General features: G+C 37.1%; 1 protein-coding gene across 1 annotated transcript; it reads right to left on the bottom strand.

The window, feature by feature from the left end:
• Nucleotides 1–912: 912 nt before the first annotated feature.
• LOC142101294 (ficolin-1-like) lies at nt 913–11,817 on the bottom strand. The gene is made up of 9 exons (XM_075185654.1): nt 11,695–11,817; nt 10,547–10,639; nt 8,487–8,531; nt 7,744–7,779; nt 6,892–6,930; nt 4,809–4,936; nt 3,662–3,791; nt 1,878–2,012; nt 913–1,236 (listed from the first exon to the last, which is right to left on the bottom strand). The coding sequence occupies exons 1-9, from the start codon at nt 11,774–11,776 to the stop codon at nt 989–991; spliced, it is 936 nt and encodes a 311-aa protein (XP_075041755.1). The 5' UTR covers nt 11,777–11,817; the 3' UTR covers nt 913–988.
• Nucleotides 11,818–12,151: the final 334 nt, after the last annotated feature.

Here is a 12,151-nt window from a genome sequence, read left to right on the forward strand (position 1 = left end):
GCTCTAGAGGTCTCAATCTAATTGAATGACTGTCCATCTCTTCTGCCTGCCCCAGGCATACAGATTGTCATACGTAAGTTTAGGCTCTGTAATTTCATCCCATTTGTTTTTATAACTGGTATGCAGTAATTATTTTTATGTCAATTGTTGTCGGTCTGTTTTTATATCCACATGCCGTGTACCTTTGTATATTAAGTCTAAAATTTAATAAGTTCAATCCCTGGTACTCTAACAAAACAGAGAAAAAAGTATACCACACACATCAATCCCTGCCAAGATTCCCGACTGGAAAATTAGGACAATTTAGACTATTCCCCTGATCAGCCCAAACCTCCATCCACCCAAACCATAAACTTTTTCTTAGAATGAACAGTTTTCCAGAGAATTCAAAGTGCTGGAAAGAAGCTGATCATTTATAGTCTTGTTTTCAACCATGATATGAATAAAACTGTTTGCAAATCATTTTGGTACCAGTTGGAGGCCGTTAATTGAAATAGATTTCAATGGACGTCTATTTTAATGTAACATGATGATGTGTGTTCAACTGCCCGGTGTTCTGTTGTTGTTGGCGGCTTTCTGGTATTTTTTGAGTCCTCTTATTTTATTCTTATGTGTTCTCAATAATCATATTATAATGAATGAATGTGATTTCTCAACCAAGCCATTGTAGAAGAGAAGAGCATTAATGATGTTTGTGGGTAATATTTTATGGAAGGCTCTAGGAGGTAATAAACCCACTAATAGTAATGTCTGACTGCAGAGAGCAGTGACGCCCACATGTGACATAAGGGTGACAATGACCTCACAGAAAGGGTAGAATACCAGGATGTTACTGTAAGTACAAGGACATTTATATAGATGCGTATATCAGTACGTGATTTATTCATATAATAACATGCAGTTACACGGTCATCATTAATTACAGCAGTGGAGGAAGATAATATCTGTGTAATTCTGTGTTCTTTGTAGGAAGCATCTTTCTGTTTCATTACACGGCTCTAATTTTCAGCTCAGACTGTTTGTAGGAGTAATTATACCCCTTGCCAGAGTGCCAGTTAATGCCATCAGCAAATGAGTCATGTTTTCCAGGAAGGTACCGTCCGTTCAGGTTTACATGATGGCAGCTGTTGTACCACCAGGCTCCCTTGTAATCCTGGGCACAATTACTGCTATAAGGATCGTTGTCCTGGTCCACGGTGGAGAACATCATCCCATTGTGATATGTCAGAGAATCTCCTAAACAAAAGTATAATAAGGGTTATATACGGACATGCAAAAGTGCTGTCCCCTGCAACCAGCTGCACCAACTTATATGCAAAAAAGCCCATAAGACCTTAAGGCCTGGGAGTGCTGCAGGAATATGTCTTCACACAGAGGTCAATGGCGGTCATCTTCTGATCACATGTTCAGCCAAGCCTAATAATGATCCTACCAGTTTCTATAAGATCATTATCGATCATTGAAGGCAACAATTGCCCAACATGTCCTGTGACATCATAGCTTTGTGGCTCACTTATAATTCATCCATTGTAATTGTCCAGGTTACAGTTACGGTTTATTATTTATAATATAATACTCCAATTAACAGAATCATGATTGAGTCAAGTGATGTAACTAAACACACATGCAGATTGTCATTGAAAGAACAAATGTTATCTTGACAATGACACAGACAATCAAATAATAGATTTGGGCCCACACCAAAAGCTATGTTGGGTATTTATCATGCTGGCCAACCAGATATAGTCACATGTCACACATGACTACCGTTTTTTTACCCAACCACTGTAATTGCTTTATATACACATTATTACACCACTATTATTCATTAACACACACAAGCTATCATTTGTTTACACAACACGGTCGTTCCTTACCTGCATCACCACTCACAAAGGTTCCAAGGATCAATTTGTATTTCTCAGATTCTCCCATAACTTTGAAAGATTTGTATTTAGCAAAAACATTTTTAAGGTCAAAGTCTTGCAGATCAACACGTAGTTCCCATGTACCTGCAATGACAGGAGAGTAACTCATTTAAAAAAAAATGTTTTCTGACCAAATCTAACATGTGTCTCCATTCTTCCAGAAAGGGTCTTTGGGGCATTAGACGTAAAACAGCAACTATAAAACCCTTTCACCCATAGGCTCATGGGAAAGTGAGGATCCACTGGTACTTTAAAGAACAAAATTAGAAACATTTGTGCCAAAATGAATCTTAAATGGCCGGATGCTTTGTCATTAGCTCTGATGGTTATGATAAGATGCACATTCCTCCAGGATCACTGGACGGTTTCCATACAATATACTTATGTCAAGAAACATGACATTTCCCATTATTACTCCAAACAGGTATTGTCTGCTTGGCCACCAGATAAAAAGCTCTCTAGAGCCCAGATGGAAGGAACCATACCAGGTTTTGCAATAGATTGCTGATGTTATACACACATACCTTTACACATTGGGAACATAAAGAGGCCTCTCCCTTTCATCCATCCAAGTTGCAATAGCTTACCAGGTACAACGCAGGGCAAAGAATTATGTATTACAAGATATAGTCGAAATGATGACAATGAAAATGTCGACATTCAGAATGCCGACCCAGTTAAAATGTCATTGTGGCACACATGTTCATTAGGTCGACATAGTTAAAATGTCGACATAATGGATTACATTAAAATAGGCAATGCCTCCAGCAGCACTACATTAAACAAAAAAACAAAAATGGCAGTACATTTTTTTAAAAAACAAGGACCTCCCCTCCCCCTAATAAATCATCCAACTGAAGCTCAGGGTCCTCCTGATTTTACTAGTACCAGTACTAGGCTTTGCCAGATAGGTCTGGTGGCTCTATAGCAGGGAAACCAGGAGCGTGGGGTTCCCTTGCCATAATGACAAACCAGCCCTAGGCTGACCACAGCATGTGGTTGGAATCACTAATGACATTGGGTCTTCAAAAGGAATGTGGACCTACCCCCCCAAGGGGTACCCAGCACTGTGCACAGGGGTAAGTAGAGGATGATGATGATGATGATAAACACCTGAACTAGAGAACCGCTGATAATTAGATGATTCACAAACACTTATTGAGACTTTAGTAGTCGATCGGCCATCGATTAGCATTTGCAGAGCGTATTGTAGGAAATATGTAAAGAAAATATTTATATTTTTTATATTTTTGCACGCGTGTAGGGAAGTTGTTCCTGCTGTATTAGCTGGTTTAGTCAAGGTTAAATGATGCCTCATAACAATTGTGTCCTAACATATGAAATAAAATGTTTTTGTACATGTTAGCAGGTTGGACTTAAGAGCCTGAGGGGTGTGTCTGTTGTGAAGCGTATGTTACCCATTCAGACCTGGACGGTACATTTCACAGAATGACAACGTAAAAGCAGAAGTTGAAGATTGTTTAGTTAGAAATTCACATCTCTGTGAAACTTTCCTCATGTCTACTCCAGTGCCAATTCCTTTGGTCAATTTTGAGAGAAATTAAATATGAAATATCTTTTTAAATTAGAAAATATTGTTAATATATATTCTATGGAGTGGATTATATACTGCATAGCATGAACCCAGCAGACAATATAAATAATGGAGCACATTAAACTGGACGAGAGGTTCATATTGAGTCATAATCATATGAAGCCCTAGTGATCATTACCTGATGATGTTAACATGTGAAGATTGTCATTCCCCAGCCAGAACTCAGTCAGGCGGCTGCCGAACCCCATCTTATAGGACTTCCAGTCACGCTGGAAATCAACTGAACCATCGTAACGTTTCTGAAATACCTATATTAAGAAAATGAGAGAAGCTTTGTGTCTGAAGGCTACACAGTGGCGACATTTGTCAGGATTCAAACCCAGGGATTCTACAGTTCCAGATTTTCTCTAAGAGCTACCTGGGGGAACTGAAGATGGCCTGTTAGGTACTACACCCTTGCTCCAAACCTACTGTGTTTTGTTAATTACTTTGGAACTGAACTAGTCTGCTACTGACTACAAATCAGTTTGTCTAATCATTACTTTCTGTCTGTTCCAGACATTGGGATCTGATCCTAACCCTAGATAGTGACAGTTTTTCTAAAACAAAGTTCATAGGAGTCACTCTATGCCGTCTGGCATGGATGTTAAAGATCTATTAATGTTGATGAACATAGTAAAACACTTTGAATTCGTAAAAATTAACTTTAGGCTGCATGCTAATATATATCTCGGTCTTCCTTGCATTACCAAACACATTCACTAATGGATTGAGACTGACTGATGCATTGCTTATAGTGTATTCATTTTTAATATGTCAACTACAGTTTATAATGGTAATATGGCCTTATAAGTCTTTTGGTTGAGCAGCCACAAAAGTGTATCCTAAAATAATCTGGAGATGCTTCATTGAAGAAGCTTTTCATAATGACCCGACTGCAAGTGGCCCTCATGCTCCTGGTGGCTGCCCCATCATCTCCGTCAACAACCACCCAATGACTGTGGTTTACTTTCAAGCTTGTCTCAACATTGCACCATCACAGGTGCCGGCAAGGTGACCCCTGAACCCGCCAAGTTCCAACTTTGGGACGCTCGTGGATTATATTAGTTGATAGAAGGGATGTATATTGGGGAAATGTTACATTTACTGTAACGCCTACATCTGGATTGCTGTAATAAATATTACTAGTGTCACTTATAGCCTTGTATCGTGTTGTAAGAAGAGTTGTGTTGAAGGGTAATGGAATTTTTGAAAACCTAGAATTTCCCTGAATGTATGAACTGTTTACATGTATGAAATATAGAGATTTCTGCAGACAGACTTACAATCCATCCTCCGCCATCAGTGTGCATGTCACACAGGACTCTCAGTGGGGTCTGCCCATCCGGGTATATTGTGTACCAGTCACTGAGAGTCTCTCCATGATCCTGCAGCTCCTTACAGTTCCTGGCAGCTGAGAGATAGGAAGCAAAATATTACAGTGTAGGAGAAATAATCTCGTGGTTGAATAATATAAATCATTCTATTGGCTTCAGTCCTATTTAAGACCCGAAGAGTCTAAATATGATGAAAGGAATTTGGATTTAGGGAGGGGTTTTCAGTAGTGCCATCTCTTGACTAGACAGCTCCTGGGAAGACTGAAGAGCAGGGGAAACTCAGACTTAGTTTCGGCCAAGACTTCTAAAGTTCAAGCTCCTGTAATTTTGAAACTGAAAACTTGGACAGTCATGTGACCTGAAGTTTGCTAAGACCATAAAATCGGTATCATTAATTCCTTTTCAAACCCATATAGTGTCAGTTATAAGAAGTCCATCTTACCCTGTTCATTTGAGTACATCAGGAGTTTAGATTTATGGAAAAATAAATACTGCGAGAAAAATGATTTTGGGTGGAAAATAGGGAATTGTCCCTGGAAAATTAGGGCGAATGGAAGATGGCAGATATCGTTACAACTTTTGTCCTTGTTGACTGATTGCTTCTATGATTGGCCCCTAATAACGTCTCATGATTATATGGGAACTGAGCCTAATGTTGTCTGCAGATTTACCAGCCTCTTTCCCCGTAATGTAAACCTGGTATTGGTACTCACTAGTACTCTGTAAATATCATATGTTGCTTTGTGCTTAGACCTTTGCCTACAGAGTTATTTGTAGTTACCACATCTACCAAATTAAACTGGTACAAATCAAACACAGGCACTGGATCAAGGCAGGTGAAGATCAGGCAAGGTGTGTACAAGTAAAGGCTGGCACACAGGAAAACCCAGAAAACCCAATAGTCAGGTCACCCAGGTACATTTACCTTTTTCTGACCACAATATGTTGGCTTAAACTTATATACGAATGTAGACAACTTGAAATAAGATACCCAAATGAACGCATATCCCTAAGAGTTACTGACTGCGAGTAGGTGACATTGTCTGTCTATGCTGTGAGCTAAGACATTATATTCTGAATTATTTGGTTAGGATATTGAGACTGCTACTTCATCTCTGGTGATTATGGATCACTGACTGTGCATGTTATCATTACCTCTTCAGCTGTGATAAGCAATAGCCATTGCATACCTGTCTCATTAATTTAGGGAGTGTTTCTCTCCTGACCTGATTGGACCTTTGGAGTTTAAAACCCCCTTCTGTCCTATATATTCTTTGTCAGTGGTGGAAGTTACTCTGGACTCCTGAACAACCTACTCTCTAAGGTTCTGCAGTTACAAGTTTCTGCTTCAACTCTGACTCTGTACCTTGGCAAACAGCACTACTACTCCAAGGTTTTTGGCATCCAGCTTACCTTGAATTCTTCTGTGAGTTCTGCAGCTTGAACATAGAACTCCTTATATAAAACAATTGTCTGCTGGCTAGGAATGAAATCTTTCTACATCACTATGCCTGCTGATGCTGCACTGAGGGACTCTGGGCTCATCTCAGTTGCGCTTAGACTTTTGCTGCTTTCGTGTGATCAGAAATATTGGATATCCTTAATTTTCAAGATTGCATCTGTAAGTAATATTGTCTACTACTAGAACTGTCATTATACTGTTTGAAGTACTACAGTCTAACAGTGTCTCTGAAAACTCTTATTACGCAGCTTTTTTGTGCTCATTAATCAGTTACAAGCTGTGTTTCCTCTGTATATGATCATCGGTTACTCTGGATATTTTCTACATATTCAAAATATAATGATCTTCTCTCCTGTCTGTATTTTATCTTGAATTATATAACACTTGTCCTTTTATACAACAGTTGATCACAGCATATTCTGAAGCTACCAACAGAGCATTATATAAGAACAGGTCAGACTTGAGCCTTTTTGAGATAAGTACCTTTTTTTTACAGAAAACTAAAACTTAAATCATTTTTTAAAAAAAGTAATTTATAATCATAGAAAAGTTTTGTTCAGGAAAACTCACCGTACACAGATTCAGGGAATGCCGAGTCTCCCTTATCCCCTGCAGACATAAAAAATGCAGACAATGATAAATAGCCTGACGATAAAGCAGTAGTGGGCATTACATTGGGTATTAAATTGAAATAATGAATATTGGCAAATATTTCCTGATAACTGTAGTGGGTCCTGAAATAATAATAAAAAATAATAAAAAATAATGGAAAATAATTATTTTTATTATACTAAAAGAAAGATAGCTAACAGTTACGTTTGAGGGAATAAAACTGAGTATCCAAATTTCCATCCAATAAAATAAGTGACTGTCCCGTGAGTCTGAGTCTCTTTGTGTAATGTTAGTGGTTATTAGGCACATGATTTAATGATTTGATAATACATTTATTCCACAACATCTTGGAAATAACTGCATCAGAGTTTTACTATAATTTTTTTTACATTTTTCTTCAATGTAGCACATTTTTCACTTTGAGTTTTAATATTTCCCTTTTAATGAAGTTGCATAAATATTTTAAAGCAATTCAATAAAAGTTATTCTGTTTTGTATGTGTCTAAGTTTTCCAGTTGTGCGCCATTAAATAGGTGGCCATGGTAGTACCTCCCCCAATTGATATTTACAATATAGCTTATTTAATTATATATTAGGGATTTTTTTCAATTTAGCTTTGTTTTTATTAATTATTATTATTGTTGTTATTTATATTTCCCAATGCTGTAATATGTGGACATGAAACAAACATTAGATACAGTACAGGAAATGCAAAAAGAAACAAGGATCCAGGGCCCATCTCAAAAGAGCTTACAATCTACTTACAAATCTAAAGAATCACAACATCAAAATGTATACAACACACTTTACCTTTTTGTCCTTCTCGTCCTGGAATACCCGGATCTCCTGCATTAAAATGACATATAACAATGATCAGTTACAATTACATATACAGATACCAGTGTTTATACTGTTGTACATGAAGTGAGGGGCGCTCACCTCACACTCAGTTCTCAGTCACACTCCTGGGATATTTCATATATTTACCCTGTTTTAGTTTTGTCTTTTCCTAGGGGATCTCATGTCCACACACACTGGAATATGATGGCTAACGTTTGGATCTACGTCTGAACATTCATCCTGATGGTGATTTAGAACTATAGATACATATATACACTAGATTTAAAGTTTCACAAAAATTAAGTGTAACCCAAATTAAATAAGTAGAAACATTTCTGCTATTTGCTGTAGTGTAGTGGGAGTCACCAGACAATATCTAATAAATTTATTACAATAAAAAGTCTCCCCCATACAGGTGCGGAACACTACATTGCCGGGTGCCATAGCAAAATCTGGGGGCTGGTTGGGGTCCATTTGTCTCAATGAATCTCTGTTTGCTCTTGACAGGCCCCGCCCATTTCCTCTGATGTCATTGAGTCTGTGCTATGTGATCAGCGAGTCATTTCTTTCTCCCCAGAACCCTTTCCAGCCATGGTCTATCTGCAGTGCGAGTCCCACTTGCCCTTAGCAGTGAACGGTTTAACGTATTGGACCATTCACACAATATTATTGTTATCAAGGACGATAAGTAGTGATTACAAATTGTCACAGACCTTTTTCTCCAGGTGGCCCAGCCACTCCTGTGCTGCCGGGAGGTCCTAAAAATAAAACATGATGCATAACAACACAACTATAATGAATGTATAAATAATACATAATATTAACAATGATTCACAATATCAAAACTGTCTGTGAATATATATCGTAAACTATAGATGTAAGTTACTGTAACTTTTTTTAATAAGATTTCAATAAACCAAGCATTGTATTAGCACATTATAAGTGTAAAAGTATATTCCTTTTCTCCTTTTTGGGTTACAATCTCCTTAATATACTGGCAAATATATGTATGACCATTTAATACCGTTAACAACTCCTCGCAAAGGTATTTCTGAATTAACCCATGAAATATCATTTTTATATTTCTTTATATCAACAAGTTTCAAGAATAATCACGACAAGATATAGGATTTGTTTAAAGTGTGTTGTATTATATTATAGAACAATAAACAGCGTAACAATATTGTACACACAATATAGATTTAGTGCAATATATATCATACTTATTGCCTGTAATATAGATATATATGTAATTGTGTGTATTTTGACTAACTATTGTTTAAAGGTGTATGTGTGTGTGTGTGTATGTATGTATTGTGTAGTGACGGGGGAGGGGAAGAATCCATACAGACCACAAACATACCTCACTTAAAGTCTAGCGGCCATTTTCAAGCACATGGTTTCAACCAGTTCAAACTACTACACTTTCTATGCATAAACCAACATAACCTGCACTTTCTATGCATATCTAACAATCTGATCACTTAACCACAATCTGATCACTTCCTAATCCATCACTTTCTATGCAATGTAGTCACCATCCAAAATGGCTGACTTGCCATGCTTGTAGGCCCACAAGGCCTACTAAACAATTACAGTTACTAAACAATGTGAACTCAGTACAGACACATTACTCATTACAAGCAGTATTTAGCCAATCCACCACAAATAGCTCTATAATCAGCAGTAAACGCACAATGTCCACTGGCCAATTTTAACACCTGATATTTCTACATAGCACAAACGTCTCCATTCCCAAAGCCTAACAAATCGATCCAAATTCAAACACAAATGCTATCATTTATCCCAACCAGGATCCAGACTATGTATAGTACAGCACTCCACAAGTCACAGCACAGCATTAACTATGTATAAACACAAATGCTTTCATTTATCCCAACCAGGCATGCATTTATGTAACTCTGTCCATATAACTCTGTCCATATCAATCCAAACTTTCATTCTCACTTAAACTTTCATATCACTTACAACAAATAATCATTTATTCTTATGTCCTCCATTCAACAACACATTATAACATGCTCACACTCACCTTTCATGCCATGCACACTCCATACTAGTCAGGGCCTAAGTAGGCCTGTTCACCTAGGAGCTACATTACCTATCAGTCCGAAATCCAGCACGGAGTAACATGTCCAGGCTAATTTCTTCGTCTACTAAACACCTCTTGTGGGCGGAGTCTGGAATCTTGCTATAGGCTTTCATATGTTAATTACTGGCCAACTGCTGAAATCCAGATTATCAAGTATTTAGTTACCACCCTTAGTCCCAATAATAGGTTATTTATGCACTCTTTATCAATAAGTAATCTGGATATATGTTATTATAATGTAGATCTGCATGTGAGCGTTTGTTGACTGTGTAAATTGAATTTAAAACTCCAAGTGCAAGCTATTGCTAAATCCCTTTCCCGCAACTAGTAACAAACCACAGGATTACAATGCCCAGGAGTCCCCAGGTTTGGGTGATAAACACCCTGCAGACACCCAGGACAATTGTTTCTCCAGGTTCCATAGCCTGGAGACGTTTCAATACAAATTGCTCTCTGCTAGGTTGTCAAACAGCAGCTGATTGGATAAGTCACGGCTCTAGTAACATCTTGGCCAATCTGATACAGTGGTCTGAACTTTACTGTACCTGATTTATATATACTGTGACCGATCCTGTGACAGTAGAACAGTCTAATTGCTATTTAAAGTAATCAATATGCAGCTGGATCCCTATAGTAGAAGCATGAACTGGTAATACTGACCTCTCTCTCCTGAAAGTCCACGTTCTCCTTTATCACCTCGTACTCCCGGAATCCCAGGACATCCTTTAAGGATGGTCAACTTTTCTGCAACAGCTGGTAAGTCAAAAAAACAAACACAATGTGAACACTGAATATAAGACCTTATTTACCAGTTCAAATTTTTCAGCGTATAATGGTTTGCTAAATATTGTCAAGAGGTGTTTTTTATTTTATTATAGTGCCTTTGTTTTCTTTCCTTTCCATTTCATTTTCATATACAAAACTTTTAAAGATTTGCACCTTTAGACGTTAATGTATTGGTCTGTACAAATAATTCTGTAAATTTTACCAATTTTATTTTTCTTTCTGGTCAATTTCTGTGCTTAGTAAAAAGGAAAAGAAAGTCTCTTCTAATGGGGGCATTTTAGGGTTCACAATAATATATTAAAAGTTTTTTCTTTAATATATAATATATATAATATATTAAAACCTTGTTTCATTTATTAAAAGAAATTATTTTCCAAACTGTCATAATTGTACTGATAATCATTAGTGAATTATTAAAAAATAGGAGATAATGAAAAAAAGAACGTTAGGAAAGTGTATTAAAAATATTGTGACTTCCACAGTATAATTGAGTTCTGTTTACAGTTTACATCCAACAGCTGTGGTTTATGTAATCTACAATACTACAGCTATTCGGATTAAATCATATATTATGCAGACTATGCACGTAGTCTGCAGCAAACAGCAAGTGTATTTTAAGGCAGAATTTACAATTCCAACAAAGGAATCACAAGCATGTTACGAGAGAGATATTAAAACAATATATGATTTAATCCTATTATCTGTAGTATTGCAGATTACATAATCCACAGTTGTTGGACAAAACCGGTTAACAGAGCCCCATTATATTGGGGAATTCCCAATACATTTTAATACAACTTTCTAACATTGTTTTTTTCACTATATTCTATTTTTTAATAATTCACTAATCAATATCCGTACAATTATGTCAGTTTGGAAATTAATTTCTTTAAATAAATGAAAAAAGGTAATATAAATTTAATATATTGCTGTGAACCCTAGAGTGCCCCCATTATAATGGACATAGGTAGCTAAACTGAAACCAGGTCTAGGAAGCCATGGAAAATCTCACAGCGACTCACCTGAGCAGGTGTCCTCGGCGTTATCCTCGGCGTTACCGTTAGTGGTGACCAGAAGGAAGACAATAAGCGAAGAGGACAACATTGCAGATACAGGGACTGTGATCCTTCTATCACTTACAGTAACTTTCCTATCTTATTCTGATTTGTGTGAAGAACACATTCACTATTTATAGGCTGATAAGAGATTATTTCCATAATTCACCTTTTGTGCTGTACATGCTTAAATTATTTCCTGGTGATGGCAAACACAAGTAGATGCCGGCTGCCAATGTTAATAATGACAAGGTGGCTGCAAACGGGCCCTTAGGTCAACACAAACAAGTTCTATTGAAAGGAAACTTTATGTACGGGAATAAAATGTGACGCCCTGTATTATTAATAGTGTCAGGATTAATAGAGAAGTTTATTTTATAGTGGCTGAAACTTATGTTCCCTCGGAAAAGAGCATCATCTTTTA

The sequence above is a fragment of the Mixophyes fleayi genome, chromosome 9 (genome assembly GCF_038048845.1).
Source record: "Mixophyes fleayi isolate aMixFle1 chromosome 9, aMixFle1.hap1, whole genome shotgun sequence".
In the NCBI taxonomy this organism is placed as follows: Eukaryota; Metazoa; Chordata; class Amphibia; order Anura; family Limnodynastidae; genus Mixophyes; species Mixophyes fleayi.